At 40.4% G+C, this 15,221-nt stretch overlaps 2 protein-coding genes across 2 annotated transcripts in view; both read left to right on the forward strand.

The window, feature by feature from the left end:
- Positions 1-549: 549 nt before the first annotated feature.
- LOC134816323 (crystallin J1A-like) lies at positions 550-2,265 on the forward strand. The gene has a single exon (XM_063825120.1). It carries the CDS (start codon positions 550-552, stop codon positions 1,597-1,599), a length of 1,050 nt encoding a protein of 349 aa, XP_063681190.1. The 3' UTR covers positions 1,600-2,265.
- A 136-nt stretch (positions 2,266-2,401) lies between these two features.
- Positions 2,402-15,221, forward strand: part of LOC134816302 (WASH complex subunit 2-like) — a 28,240-nt gene continuing 15,420 nt past the window's right edge. Inside the window, exons 1-11 of the mRNA XM_063825081.1 lie at positions 2,402-2,654; positions 2,764-2,835; positions 3,156-3,218; positions 3,429-3,546; positions 3,965-4,191; positions 4,313-4,496; positions 4,607-4,904; positions 6,477-6,579; positions 6,694-9,095; positions 9,290-9,374; positions 9,509-9,714. Of these exons, the coding sequence (XP_063681151.1) occupies positions 2,472-2,654; positions 2,764-2,835; positions 3,156-3,218; positions 3,429-3,546; positions 3,965-4,191; positions 4,313-4,496; positions 4,607-4,904; positions 6,477-6,579; positions 6,694-9,095; positions 9,290-9,374; positions 9,509-9,714 (3,941 nt within the window). The 5' untranslated portion in view covers positions 2,402-2,471. The remainder of the gene's footprint in view (positions 2,655-2,763; positions 2,836-3,155; positions 3,219-3,428; positions 3,547-3,964; positions 4,192-4,312; positions 4,497-4,606; positions 4,905-6,476; positions 6,580-6,693; positions 9,096-9,289; positions 9,375-9,508; positions 9,715-15,221) is intronic.

A 15,221-nucleotide genomic window follows, 5' to 3' on the forward strand; every position in this document is an offset into this window, starting at 1 on the left:
AAAAAAATCGGTGAAAACAGTGAAATTTGGGTCATGAAAAGCTAAAATTTGAAAATGTCCTACTGGTAGGACATAAATTTTCATTGCATCAAAGTTTTCTCCGGATGTACTGCTTCCAGTACCTTGATGGTGACTTGTGTCACTCTAACCAACCTCACTGATTGGTTACTGGTCAAAAATTCAGTCAAGGCCGCGAAATTTTGGTCAAAGGGACAGCAGAAAAGCTTCTCTTCAAAAATCTTCCAAAATCTCTTTTTATATTTTGATGATTTTCCGTTTATCTAAACTTTGGGTATCTCAATCGTATCATGTGCCATCCTCAGTGAACTCATTAATTGGCCACAACTGGAATTTATACCCCAGGAATGGGGAATAGAACAAAATGGAAGTAGTTTGAACAGTTTTGAACACTTATCATGATCTCTTTTGCATGAATAGAAACTTCAAGTTTATTTTAAACCGTTTTTCACTTTTTGTATAAGGAATACCTCTGGTTTGTGTTACTTCATTTTAATTTCCATATCCGTAATTATTTTCTTCTCCAGTATCATGGCTCTTACGTCCTTGCTAGAAGCTGTAAGGAAGCTTGACACAGTCACCCAGCGTAAGATAGCTGTCATCGTTGGTGCTGCAGTTGGTGATGCTGCTTCGAGGCCACTCCACTGGGTATATGATAATACCGCTCTCCAATCTTACATCAAGAACACTTGGGACTCTCCTGAGTTTTTTCCAAAGAGCATGTCACCATTTTACACTCTTCCCACTGGGGAAACAAGCTGCTACTGGGATACAGCTGAATCAAGTTTGGATGCTCTTACTAATTTTAAAAGCTCTGCCTATAATTACAAAATGATCTGTGATGCTCTGGTTAAGAACTTTGGGCCTGGTAATCCTAACTACGATATGGAGGCCAGGCAAGACTACATGGCAAAGCGAAGACGAGGGGCAATAGATGGACCAGTCATAGGCAAATGGTTCCATGGGTCAATTGTGGAATTCTTAGACAACTATAAAAATGGAATGGGCTCGAAGCCATTTGGTGGTTCAAAGATAAAAGAAACTGATGGCTTCTGTGCAAACATACCTTTTGTTTGTAAATATTATGGCACTGAGGCTTTTGACGAGATTACCTTGGATGTGATTAAAACTTATTCAACCTGGCCCACAGCTGTTACACATGGAGTAGTAGCTTCAAAAATAGTGGGTCATCTTATTGAATCTGGATCTGAATACAACATCCTTGACATAAAATCTGAGATAGAATCAGAACACCCGGAGGTCTACCGCAGTATCAGTGATATTGAAGAGGTCATCAAAAATGGAATGGACCACACCCGCGCTGTGAACTACGTATTTGGGAGCCCATGTTACAACCCAGGTTCATTCCAAGGTGCGATCCACACTGTTCTTACTTCTAAATCTTACCCAGAGAGTATCAGAAAAACGATCCGAGCAGGAGGATGTAACTGCTCTAGGAGTGTGTTTGCTGGTGCAATGTCTGGTGCTATGTATGGTATTGATGGCATTCCAGTCGATTGGATGGAGAAAACTACTGGCATTGAAAGAATTTTGACCAAAGCCCTCAAAGTGTTCTCTTAAGTCGGTATTTTCACAGTGACCCTTATCAGTGAAAGATTTGTTGCATCAAAGCACATAACGGTGGTGTCTGCAGTTGCTGCTTGTAGGTATAATTTTGTGTACATTTTACCATCTGAAGAGTAACAGAATGTAGTTACTTTATTATAGTCAGTGACCCTTTTAAGTTATTTATCAATTTTGAAATTGAAATGTGTACCTAATTCTTGATGGATGTTATCAAATATTATTGCTTTTTTAAATAAATTATCCTGCATGCGATGCGAGAGGGTGATGTTTATTATTTTAGGGATGAAATATTTTGGGAAAACATGTTTTTTGAACGGTTCAATAATATTGTTTATTTTGATATTTTGAATATTGTTGAGAAATTCAATTTACAATTATTATTATTATCTTAATTATGAAAACCGTTTTTAGGGAAGAACGATTCTTTTATATTGTTTGAAGCTAATATTCAGTATATTGTCTTATTTTAAGATTTGAGCCTGCCGAAGTAACGCTAGTTATTCTTACTTGGGGTTATTATATTGTTGTAATATGAGAAGTCAAGATAAACTGTGAATGTAATTTGACGAGCCGTGAGCTAAAATAAGTTGGAAGTGGGAGATAGGGCAACACCAGATAACTTTGTGTTCATCATTTATTCTAAAACTTAGAAGTATTTGACAGTTTTTCCATTTTAAATCTAAGAAGTCCATAAACATGTCGAAAATGACTATGATCAATTAATCACCCCTCGACATTTTAAAATTATCTCAGTAATGTAACGTATAAATCTACTAATCAAATTATGTAAATAATATCTAAGATGATCAGATCGTGCAGATAACAATAAAATTAATTAAAACCTTGTTCACGACTGATAGGAGGAGATGACTGTTAATGAAGTGGATAGCTCAGTCTGGAAGATAGGTGATATTGAGGGTGATGGTAACAGCTGGACTCTCTCCTCTGATGTCAACATGCTTCACCTGCTACACACCTTCTCTGATAATCTCATGTCTAACCTCAACACTAGTAGCCGGGCTCTTGAGGAGCTAATTACTTTCTCAGAGGTATAATAGTGGTATGGATAATAGTTTCTGTACAGTGTACAACTACGAAAGTTTGGGATGGTTTTTAGAATATTTTACAGTTCACTGACATTTTACAGTTATTTTGCAGGAGGTTTCTACAAAAGTAAACAACACTTTCAATGAGTTCAACATGCTTTCCAACGCTCAGTTCATTGAGTCGGTAAGTTTACAAACGTAAATTTAGTTTTTGCATCGTAACATTATGTGTTAAAGAATAGCAAGCAGTGGCGTAACAAAGGGCGCCCAGGGGTCATCACAGGGAGTGGGGAATGGTAACGTTACGCCACTGATAGCAAGCAGTACTCTACATAAATTTAGAAACTAACAATACGACCATCCTTGTTGATCACGTGATGGGTAAATACTCCGGAGATAAATCCATTCCAAGTATTTACTGAATATAGTTTTGTTGTCATGATCGCTTTATTAAGTTTTCACTGCAACTTTAAGTTGATACAGTAATCGATGACTTATTCTCAGAGAGTTTACGAGGATGACGAAACAAATGAAGGAGGATCCGACATACTTCCAGATGTCGTAGCGGTGAGTTCAACTGTAACCATGGTTACGGTGACCATGGTAACCGTTACCGTGAATCTTATTTTGACTCATGATTGTGAAATATCCCGACGAAAAAAGTTTACAATACCTATCAAAAAGTTTTACACACGCTCCCTTAAGTGAACAATAAGAGGAAACCCTGGCTGCAAGTTGCAACCACTGTATTCTTGTTACAACTCTTGTTTTTCACAGGAAGACACATCAGATGTGATAGGAGCTAGAATTAAAACCAGTGTGGAGTACGGTCTTACTGTACTGGATGCAGCATACATTGTACATGGTTACTCGACCAACTCGCCTGATGACACCGGTTTGCTATCCGAAAATATTTTGCCACATTTGAAGTCATGTTATTACTATGCGTGTTTTATGTCAATCATACATGCCAAAGGATTACGGGATCAAAATATATTTGAAAAGCTTTAAGCTGCAGAGTTTAAGTAGCTAGCATGTTTTGTGACAGTTTGTGGCAATGAATTAGAATGTTGGACATACTAAACATGTCCGCCGCAATGAACAAAATCAGTGTACAGACGCGCAACACGCGCGTGAATGTAGATAGATCTTTGGAATTTAGGTCATATCACATGAACAAACATTAATTCTTCTTTATCAGATGTTTATTGTTTATGGGATTATATAAACACAAAAACAGAACTCATCAATGTTTACTGTTCACGTTATGCAGAACCTAAGTCCGGGCTTTCTAGTAACTCTTGAAATTTCAGTGGAAGAGGTTGAAGAAGAAGGAGAAATAGTGATCGAACCAAACGATCCCTACTTGCACCGGACACTGCCCTATCTGATAGGATCCTCAGAATATTGTACCGATGAGTCTGTTGGAATAACGCTACTCTACCAGTCTGATGAGGAATCGAACAAATCTGAAGATGAAGAAGAGGAAGAGGAGGAGGAGGAAGAAGAGGATGAAGATGAAGGAGAAACAGTGATCAAAGTTCGTTTAAAACACTTGCACATTATAAGCTATGACAGTTTCCAGATCCAAGTGATTCTAGCAGATTTTATCCATGCGCTTAGGATTATATGATATGTAGCTCAACTCCTTACTCTTTCAGACCGATAATCTGGATCTTGGTTCAGACGAAATGTCAGAAGAAGAATCAGAAGGAGAAGAACCCGCTCGCGTGCCCACTGCTGACGGATTGCCACGAAAGGGTCCGACACGGAATGTTGCTACCGAGGAATCCTCTGATGAGGAAATGTTCCCTGAAACTAAACCCACTCGGGCTAAAGTCTTCGGTAATCCTTATCTAACAGCATGTCGTCACATTTCATGAAATCTCTGAAATTGGAAGTATTTTAATTTCTGTTTAAATTAAAATCATTGGTAATGATAATTGTTTCCCTAGATTCTATCTTCGATAGTACTGACGATGAAGACTCGGAGGAGGATAAGAGCCCTCTTCCTGTCGCTAAACCCAGTCCCATCCCGGAAGTAACTCCCGGACCAGCAACAAGAGAAGAGAGAAGTCCTTCAGTTCTGTCTACCAGATCTAATAAAACACCTAAGGGAGTTCCAAAAGGAGCCATTTCAATGTTCGGAGGACGGACTGTATTCGAAGGAGGAGCTATTAAAGTTTTGGAAGATGAGGATTCTGATCAGGATGAAGCTGAAGCTCCTTCTGAGGAGAATGTCGCTGAAGCAAGGTACGTGAGAGTGGACAATGTAATTGACACCTTATTCTGCAAGTTTTCATAGGCCACGAGTTTATCTTTTGATTGGTCGGCGTCGACTGTAAGCCTTCCTTGCGGTGGCTTTCACAACGCGTCCCCATTCTCCAACTCCTGCTGCTAGAGAGAGAGACTCCCAAGTTATATACCATAATTATATTATACATAGATATCGACAACAGACTCCGAGAGTCTTGAAGTTCTGTTACCACCGCCCCTGGTGCAACCCCTTACGGGTTAACGATGACGGTCATGGCCTGCTACATGCAACTCGTAGGAGTATGCAATGTTCCTGTAACGTCATTGTAGACCACTCCTCTATCTTTGTTTTGAGTGTCCGATCCAAAACCAAATCCTAGGGTACACGAGACGTGGAAGCCTGTGAGCGTGTTAGAGTCTGTTAAGTGTTAGAGTCCTAGGGCTACACGAGACGTCGTAGCCTGTGAGCGTGTTAAATCCTAGGGTTACGCACGAGACATGGTAGCCTGTGAGCGTGTAGACCGCTCCTCTATCGTTGTTTTGAGTGTCCGATCCAAAACCAAATCCTAAGTACACGAGGCGTGGTAGCCTTTGGACGTGTAAAATCCTGGGGTTACACGAGACATGGTAGCCTGTGAGCGTGCAGTCCGCTCCTCTATCGTTGTTTTGAGTGTCCGATCCAAAACCAAATCCTAGGGTACACGAGACGTGGAAGCCTGTGAGCGTGTTAGAGTCTGTTAAGTGTTAGAGTCCTAGGGTTATACGAGACGTGGTAGCCTGTGAGCGTGTTAAATCCTAAGATTACACGAGACCGGGTAGCCTGTGAGCGTGTTAATTCCTGGGGTTACACGAGACGTGGTAGTCTTTGAGCGTGTAGACCGCTCCTCTATCGTTGTTTTGAGTGTCCGATCCAAAACCAATTACTGGGGTTACACGAGACATGGTAGCCTGTGAACGTGTCAAATCCTGGGGTTACACGAGACATGGTAGCCTGTGAGCGTGTAGACCGCTCCTCTATCGTTGTTTTCAGTGTCCGATCCAAAACCAATCCTGGGGTACACGAGGCGTGAAAGCCTGTGAGCGTGTTAGAGTCTGTTAAGTGTTAGAGTCCTAGGGTTACACGAGACGTGGTAGCCTGTGAGCGTGTTTAAATCCTAAGGTTACACGAGACATGGTAGCCTGTGAACGTGTCAAATCCTGGGGTTACACGAGACATGGTAGCCTGTGAGCGTGTAGACCGCTCCTCTATCGTTGTTTTCAGTGTCTGATCCAAAACCAAATCCTGGGGTTACACGTCATGTGGGGGCCTGTGAGCGTGTTAGTTTCCTGCGGAAGGTGTTATTTGCCTGTGGGAAAAGCGGTTATGCTGCGGTTCTAAGGTTAGTAGAGGCTATTAGAGCCTTTCCTTGTTGTAGAGATGGCTAGTCCCTTCCTTTGCATAGGTTAGAAACACCCATGCACCTCCCGTTCGAGCCACCCACCCCACACCGCCATGGAGGTTCGGCGAGGTTTTTGCCACGAGTTTATAAGATCGTATCTTTAATCACTGCAATATACTTTTCACTTCAGGCGTCCTGCAGCTGGAACTGCAAATGTAAAGCAAGCTAAAAATCTCGGCTCTTTATTTAATGATTCTGATGATAGTGATTCTGATGACTTGTTCGCTACAAAGGTACTTTTTTGTTGACGTAACTAAGAGGAACTTTATTATTTCCAAGTTTAATTTAAAAGTTATTGGTATACAATAATAATAGTTACAATATTAACAGAGCCAATTTATTTTCAGAACATACAAGAAGAAAAAGAAGAAACTTCCGTCGTTGCCTCTAAAAGTGAAAAGAAAGCATCAGTTTCTACCGCAAAGAAGCAGCCTGCCTCTAAATCTTTCGCTGCCAAATCGAGTTCCTTGTTCGATTTCAGCGATGAAGAAGAAGAGGAGGAAGAGGTGGTTAAGACAACCAAGAAAACACAAGCTGTGTCCAAACCTCAGCAAAGCAAGTCAAAAGTTGCTGACTTCAATTTGTTTGATTCTAACGAGAGTGATGAAGATATTCTTTCTGTTCCAGATAATAAGAAAAAAGTACTGCCCCAACCTTCTGTGGCTAAACCTTTACAAAAGAGTGGAGGAAAGGGTTTGTTCGACTCGTCCGACGACGAAGACACGGATGGAGGTCTATTTGGAACCATCAAAGTTCTGCCGACTCCGACTAAGAAGGTAGCTGAAGTCGAGAAAGATTCTGCTAACACAGCCAGTAAGAGTGGAGAGGCTAGTGTGAAGAAAGATAAAGCTAAGAAAGTAGATAGCTTTGACCGGTTGTTTGGTTCCAGCGATGATGAAAGTAGTGGAGTTGATAAGAGCTCTCCGCCTTCAGCCAAGCAGGCGAAGACTGTTCCTAATCCTGATAAATCTAGTAGCGAAGATTCGAAAAATAATCTAAAACCACCTGTTAATAAAACAACGGCTCGGGCTGAAAAATTCGATGATCTGTTTGGTGACAGCGATGATGAAGATGACATGTCTTTTGGCATTACCTCGTCTCCCAAGAAAGTGGTTAAGGATGTTGCAGTTTCTGAAAAGAAAGAAGATATAGTCGCAAAGGATCAAGCACAGAAATCTCCAGCAAAAACAAAAGCTCAAGCTGGAAAGTTTGATGACCTTTTCGGTGACACTGATGATGAGAGTGAAGATATTTTCTCATCTCAAGAACCGAAAACCGCTGATAAACCGACTAACTCGGTCGTCAAGCCGGATTCTACATCTCACAGTGACACAGTTGAAGACGCTAGTGAGCCTTCCATAGAAGAGGCTCCACTGGAAAACGTCCGTAAAACGAGGGAGACTAAAGTCATTAAAGCTCCTGTTGATAAGATAAAGGCTCGAGCAGCTAGATTTGATGATCTCTTCGGTGATAGTGATGAGGATGATAATGATGAGGATATCTTTTCGACTCCAGACAAAGTGGTCCCAAAAACTGTGAGCAAGAAAGTTGAGGCGCCTGTAGAACATAAAACATCTCATAAAGTTGAAGCAATCCCCAAAGACCCTTCTCCAAAAGAAAAAGCACAGACTATCAAAGATAATACTGAGAAACCAGCTCCCCCTAATAAACTACAGGCACGAGCTGCAAAGTTCGATGACCTGTTTGGTGACAGCGATGAAGACGATGGTGACATGTTCTCTTCTAAACCGATCAAGCCCCCACAAAATACAGACAACCTTCAGAGTGCAGTCTCCTTTCCTGAGACTACTCCTTTCCCAACTCCTGACCCAGAAACTTTAAAGCAGAAAACAGAAAATGTTATTGACGCTTCGGTGGATAAGATTAAAACTAGAGCTGTTAAATTTGATGATCTGTTTGGAGATAGCGACGAGGAAGATATTTTCTCAACCCAGGACACTGTCAAGCCCGTAGAGACAAATGGTAATATTGCTGTGACTGATGATAAAGTTTCTAAAGCTCAGTCACCGGATAAGGTGTCCTCCGATCTAGACCTTGGATCTAGTTCTCAAGAGGCGAAGATGGCTCCAAAGTCTAACATCGCAAAACTTCAGAATAACTTGAATTTTAATCCCGCAATGCTGATGGGAGGCCCACGTCCAAAGAAGAAAAATGAAGCTGTAAATGTTGAAGACACAGAAAAAAACAAGGATGTTAATGTGAATGAGATTCCTGATAATAAACTAAAAGCAAAAGCTGCTAAGTTTGATGATCTTTTTGGTGACAGTGATGAAGAAGACATATTCTCTACTCAGGAAAAAGAACTTCCGAAGACCACTGAAAAACCTCGTGGCCCTGATCTTGTCGCTGAGCCAGCTCCGAAGCTAAAAAATGAGAAGACACAAGGCACTGATGATGTTAAATCCCTGGCCAAAGAAGTTGAAGCACGAGCTGCCAAGTTTGACGATCTATTTGGTGACAGCGACGATGAGGATGGGGATATTTTCTCAAGTCGAGAGAAGCCAAGCTCCCAGTCTGTTTTATCTGACGAACAAATACCACGGGTTGAACCACAGACTGATCCCTCGACTGAAGCAGACTCCGGTCCTAGAACTCCAAAAACAAAGGCTGTGCCGAACTCAAACATTGCCAAACTTCAAAATAACCTTAAGTTTAACCCTGCTATGTTAATGGGGGGCTCAAGACCACCGGTGTCCAAACAGACAGAAAAATCAGCACCCTCAGAAAGGTAAATTTCCCGCTTCAGGCATTTTGTAGTCCTCTTTCTTCGTCATTATATTCGCCTGTGAAGAAGTCGTCTTGTATTTCCTCTGTCCTAGGCTCAATCAATCAACGTGATCATATGACTATCTGCTTCTTTGGTAGCTTGGAAAGTATTTGTGTATCCACATTTAAAATCTTGGTAACAATACCTACTCTCAGCGTACCAGAGGAGAAACATATTGGAGACCAAGAAACTGTGAATAGTGAAACTCAAGCCCCGAAAGTATTATCATCAATTACCAAAGTAAGCCCGCTGTGACTAAGACCTGGTGGAATCGTTTTCTATTTTACAGCGTGGATACTATTCATTGAATTAATGTTTGTCTTGTTTACGTCTCATCTGATATGACCGTAGCCCGTAACACTTGTTTATTTAAGGGTCGTATAAAACGAGGTGGGAGAAGACCACCCAGACGTGCTGTAAATAAGACTGATGTATCTGCTGCACCCCAGCCATCACCATCACCTGATAGTGAGCCATCACCCGTTACTGATAGTCAGCCATCACCAGCTAATGCTAGCCTACCTTGTGTACCTTCTCCTAAATTAGACGATACAAAATCCAGCAAAGATTTTCAAAAACCGTGAGTTACAGAGCATATAGCAATTGAATGCACATTTTCCTCTACCCCTTTTTTTAGTATTTCTTAACTCCCACCTCTCCCGACACTACCATACCCTCCTCTACTACTATACCCCCAATACACTACTTTCAGTGCCAATTCGTTATGTTGAGCCGAACATAATATGGTAATTCATAACAACTGATGGATACGTTAGTAGTCCAGAGGCAACATATAAGTGTGGCAGGTGCAGACTGCGGATTCGCACTATTTTTATGAAGCTTTTAAACCGGACTGTAACTGGATATTAAAGCCGAAACCGAATTCAGCCGAAAATCCCGCTTTCCCCTCCTGATTAACCGAAGGAGGGGAAAGAATCTTGCCGCCAAATCATAGCGATATTTTCTAAATATAAGCTATTTTTGATGAAATAGAACAGCCGAGCAGCAATTCGTGCAAAATTAAAACCAATGATTCCATTTTGAGAATCCAGATGATATGATTTTGGGTAAAAGGACAGATTAGATAAACATTGCAATGATTCCAACGCAAGGATTGTACCCTTACAAGTCACAGCTTAAGGAGAATCACATGATGTGATTCTTTACTAAGTAAAGTTTTATTATATAATATGGCATTTTGTTGCAGACGTAAAAGGTCTGAGTGGCAATGATGGTATTTGGCAGTTTCTATTATTTCATGACCTTTGCGGTGCGTTGTTCCTCAAACCAGCTAGATTATATAATTTCAAAAATTACAGAAAAAATAAAATCATTCAAGCAACAATAAATTAGAGATAAATCTCACATATCAAAGAGAATTCTTCAGTAAGTTGTGAAACTGCAACTAAATCACTACCACTCAGGGGAAGATAATGGCTTCCAGGTTTCCATCATCACAATTATGTGCACGGCCGCCAGGTGTCTAGGTACCTTGGGCGGCCGTGCACAGATAAACTATATATTTCGTGCAGCGACATTACAGTTTAACAGGCTAGGATATGCCGAATGAGGCCAAAAAGTTGCCCCCCTCCCCGTGACACGTGACAATCACACTTTCAAATGCCCAAAATCCAGTCTCATCGCACTTTCTCAGCAATCTTGATAGGGGGTCACAGCTTAAGGAAAATCACATCATCATATATCTATATGCTGCGAGATAACTTTGAGTGACAGGATGGATTACTGAGGGGCACTGTGTTAAGGTGATTTAAGTGGGTCTCAATCCCCACCGACTATTCTTCTTTGTGTCATGCTTATGTTCCTGAATACTTGCTTCATCATCTCCTTTTTATAACAATCACGGTGTCTTTATTGACTAGAAGCACATTATACCATTATCAGACTGTCAAAATAATCATATCTCTTAGTCTTAATATTTGCTTTTTTGTTGTTAGGCCTAGTAGGGATTGGTGAGGTTATCAGAAGAATTGTTGGCAAATAGGGAGCATTTATATTTTCATAAATTACGTCAGCAACTTTTTTAGCCATTTTTGAAGACGTCAGGTAGGCCCAGACTCGCCGCACTATTCGCTAAATTTTGCCGCACTTAAATGTTGCCTCTTTATTCCACCAGCATTTGTTGAAACAATTGTCTACTTCTAGTCGTAACCACCTGGTAAAATCCTGGATTAGCCGAATAGCTCCAACGCATCCAAAGACAAAAGAACCCCTCCCTTGAAGTGCTATGATCTCGGGATAACTTGCTTTAGTTCACCTTTAGTAACTCTGCCTCACTCCTTCTACTAATCAGTGTGTCATCAGCCTGTCGCCAATGATTGCTCATAAATCAAAGAAAGCTCATTTTGTAGAATAGCTTTGCTTTTAGCAAACCATTGAACATGGGTTGTAAGCTTATTAGACGCTAAAAGTTTGTTCGACAGCTTTACTCGTAATCCGGAAATTCATTGTTCACCAAATTGAAGGAAGGAAATACCACAATACCGTTCAAATTGGCTAAAGTTAGCGACATTTGTAATGCACAGATTTCCTGTCTACAGAAGCAGGAGGTGCAACATGGAGACAGACATGCTCTTCTATTTTCATACAATAGAACATATTATTCCGTAGTGGGTACTATTCATGATCGGTCTACTTAAAGCGTTAAGCGGCTGGAAATCACTCATTTCTACTGTTCTTGTTGGATGACTGGTCTAATGTCAACAGCAATGAAATCGTTCACATATTAGCTCGATTTTGGCCATTTTAGACCCGTTCCCCTACCCGAAATGACTTTTACACATAGCTATTATGCAGTGATTATGCCTGCGTAAGTATTTTCAAACCGTCTCTCTCTCATATAATTATAACTAAGCGTTAAATATTGTGAGCCATCTAATATTTCAAAGGAGTTAATTTCCGTGTATCGTTTGGACTTTTGCAATATGTTTATGCTTTTCGTTTAGAGGACCTCAGTGTTGAAATTAGTGCCGTGAAAATAATGTCCGAAAAAGTAGACGAACTCTATGTGATTGTTCATTTTAAAACCAAATATCCTTAGTAAAAGGTTTAAAATAACATTCAAGAAATCGATTTAATTAGTTAATAAAAGACAACCTTATGTGACAGGGATGAAAAGGGTGAACTATTTGTTGATAACGTTGTCATTGTTGACTGCTATTTGCCACACTACTGGTAATGATGGAAAAACGAACACTGCTCCCCTGTCAAGCACAACTGAAGTTTTTAACGACCCTATAATCCTGTCAGACTTGAACAACGACCCTATAACCCTGTCAGACTTGAACAACGACCCTATAACCCTGTCAGGCTTGAACAACGACCCTATAACCCTGTCAGACTTGAACAACGACCCTATAACCCTGTCAGACTTGAACAAAGACTCTATAACCCTGTCAGACTTGAACAAAACAGGCAACTTCCTGCTGTCAGTCTCTGTCATCTCCATCCTTTTCAATGGGCTTCTGATAGGACTACTCTGCAAGAACTGGGGACAAATCAGCAACTCTCTCTACTACAACCTATCTCTATTCTGTCTACTGTTGACAAGTTCTGACCTGGCTCTCTCCTTACTCCTTGGAGCACCAGTAGGTATCAGACTAACATTTGAGGAGCAGCTCCGGAACAACAAATCCATGGTCTACTACTCGGAGACTATAGGGTTCCTGCTCTTCGAGTATTTGTACATGCTTCGGGTGATAACAGTAGCTGTGATCTCCGCGGATAGGTGTTTCCACATCCTCCGTCCTCTGAAGTACCTGATGATAGCCACCAAGTGGAGAGTAAAAGCTACTTGTGAGATTATTGTCATTCTGCCTCTACTCAGGATCGCTCCAATGATTCAGGTTATACGGATGTACAAAGAAGCCACAATATATTGCAGACAATACCAGGACTCTGAGTCTGACTTCCTTCATGGCACTCCACTGGATTGCTTCTTGGTTACGCCAAGTGAGATTAGCACATATAAAACAGCAGATGAAGTTATTACGGGTGCTATGGTTGGCGCTTTCTGGGGCATCGCACTGGTCTCTAACATAACCATCTTAGTGGTGGTTTTCCAGTTTGACAGGACTTTCACGGGGAACCGAACCCGAAGACAAGTCCGTATGTTTGAGACAAAATTAAAACTGATGAAAAGTGGCCTCGCCGTGTTGGTCATCTCATCATTCTTTGCTCTCACCAATTTCCCTCTTTCGTATTCGTGGGCCGCTCATATAATCCACAAAGAATGGAATTATACGCAGCATTTCTACCTAACCCTCCTATCTTTTCTCTCCCTCTTCTTTCATCCCTGGCTCTACTGTTTGAGGATGAAGAGTATTAAAAGCCTGATATATGGACTAAAGAGAAAGGTCCAGATTGTCATCTCATTTCCTAGCTCATCTGCTACAGGGAATGTGATAAGGGCGAATGTGGCTACTTCAGCCATTCAATATGAATAACTCAATAAGACAGAAAGGTCTCTCCTGTTTTGTGAGTTAGCTTTTAAAATTTTCTTTTTATCTTGATTTGTTGCCAGCTTGAATATTTCATAGTTTTATGAAGTGTTGTAATGTAATACTTTGATTTCAAAATGTACATCCAAAGGGAATGAATGTTACACCTTTCTTTTAGAGTCAAATAATAATAAAATAATTCATTCAATAATTGAAAAGTTTAAGGAAGAATATAATATAAGAATTCTTTGAGTAACTTAAGGAATCGAATGTAGAATGTGACATAAAATTAGCCATTCGTTGCAAATTTAAAAACATCTTGACTTTTTTGGTACATGTACCAAAAAAGTATATACATACATGTATACAAGTATACACCTGTACAGCATAGATTTTGATGTACCATATTATATTGTTGATTCATCTGGTGTGTGTTCAATTAGTGTTCAATTATCCTGCATATGTCTCGACACTCTTTCAATTCCTCTAAGAATATATCTGTATGTCTACAATCATTTGGTTTATAATTAAACATAATTACTGTAGAGTACACCCTAGCCCTGGAGATAGCAGTGTAAAGAAATGGAAGAGCGACACTGTAGTCAATATTTTCATCTTGTCTCTCGCATCTGTAAACGAAAATAGAGGCTGGCCACTCTGCTGACATACAGTTTTGTGTAGCGATCACGTCTATCGTGTCTTGGGTGGAATTCCATCTCTCCACTACAGGGCAAATGGCTTTTAGTGTAAATTTCATGGATTTGATGGGATCTTCAGTCAAATGGAATAGCACTGAGATATCCTTGTTTTCAAGGCAAGGGTCAGATTCCTTCAATTTCTCAAGTTCTTTGGTCAGAAAATATTCCATTGCGACTGCTGGTCTAGGATCCCTCAGTAGATAGATGATAGGTTTAGGACCCCGAAGAATATGTCCACTCTTTTGTTGCAGCGAATTTACTGGAAGGAATTTCCCTTTAGATGTTTCTCTGATTTTCGATAATACGGCCGAAATTTCGTACGTGTTTCTTAAAACCACTGTTAAATTCTCTGAGTTCACGAAACATTTTCTGAATTCATCCCTGACTGCATTAAATTGGCTATTAATGAGATCAATATAAAGATCAGAAATCATGAGAGGGGTAATCGCATCAAACAACGACTGTGCTTTATCACAAAATATCCAGATGCCAGTTTTGTTTTTATCACTCGTCTTCACAATAGGAAGCAATCCTTCAGAAATGATGTTTCCATCATTCAAGCCTTTGGCTTGTGAAATATCACAGCGAATACAATCAAGCAGATTTTGATGATCATCAACAAACACGTGGTTAAATCTTGCAATAAAAGTCTTTATACTTTTGGCCAAGCATCTTCGGATTACCAGTAATACAATTTTACTCGTAGTTGTATCGTCACGCAGTAATAACGATCTGTGAGCTTCATCTAAAAAATAATTAATATCACCCTCTTCTTCACTATAATCGTAATCAATCTCCATACACTTTATATCTTCCCTGATACTGTTCAGAACTTCAAAGCAGCGCTTCCGCACTTGAGTCAGCTCATTTGATCCAACCATCATTAAAAGAATCCTATTTTCTGATGGTGTTGTTAGTGCAAGGTGGATTAT

The sequence above is a fragment of the Bolinopsis microptera genome, chromosome 6 (assembly GCF_026151205.1).
Source record: "Bolinopsis microptera isolate Bmic1 chromosome 6, MBARI_Bmic_1.0, whole genome shotgun sequence".
NCBI classification, from domain to species: Eukaryota; Metazoa; Ctenophora; class Tentaculata; order Lobata; family Bolinopsidae; genus Bolinopsis; species Bolinopsis microptera.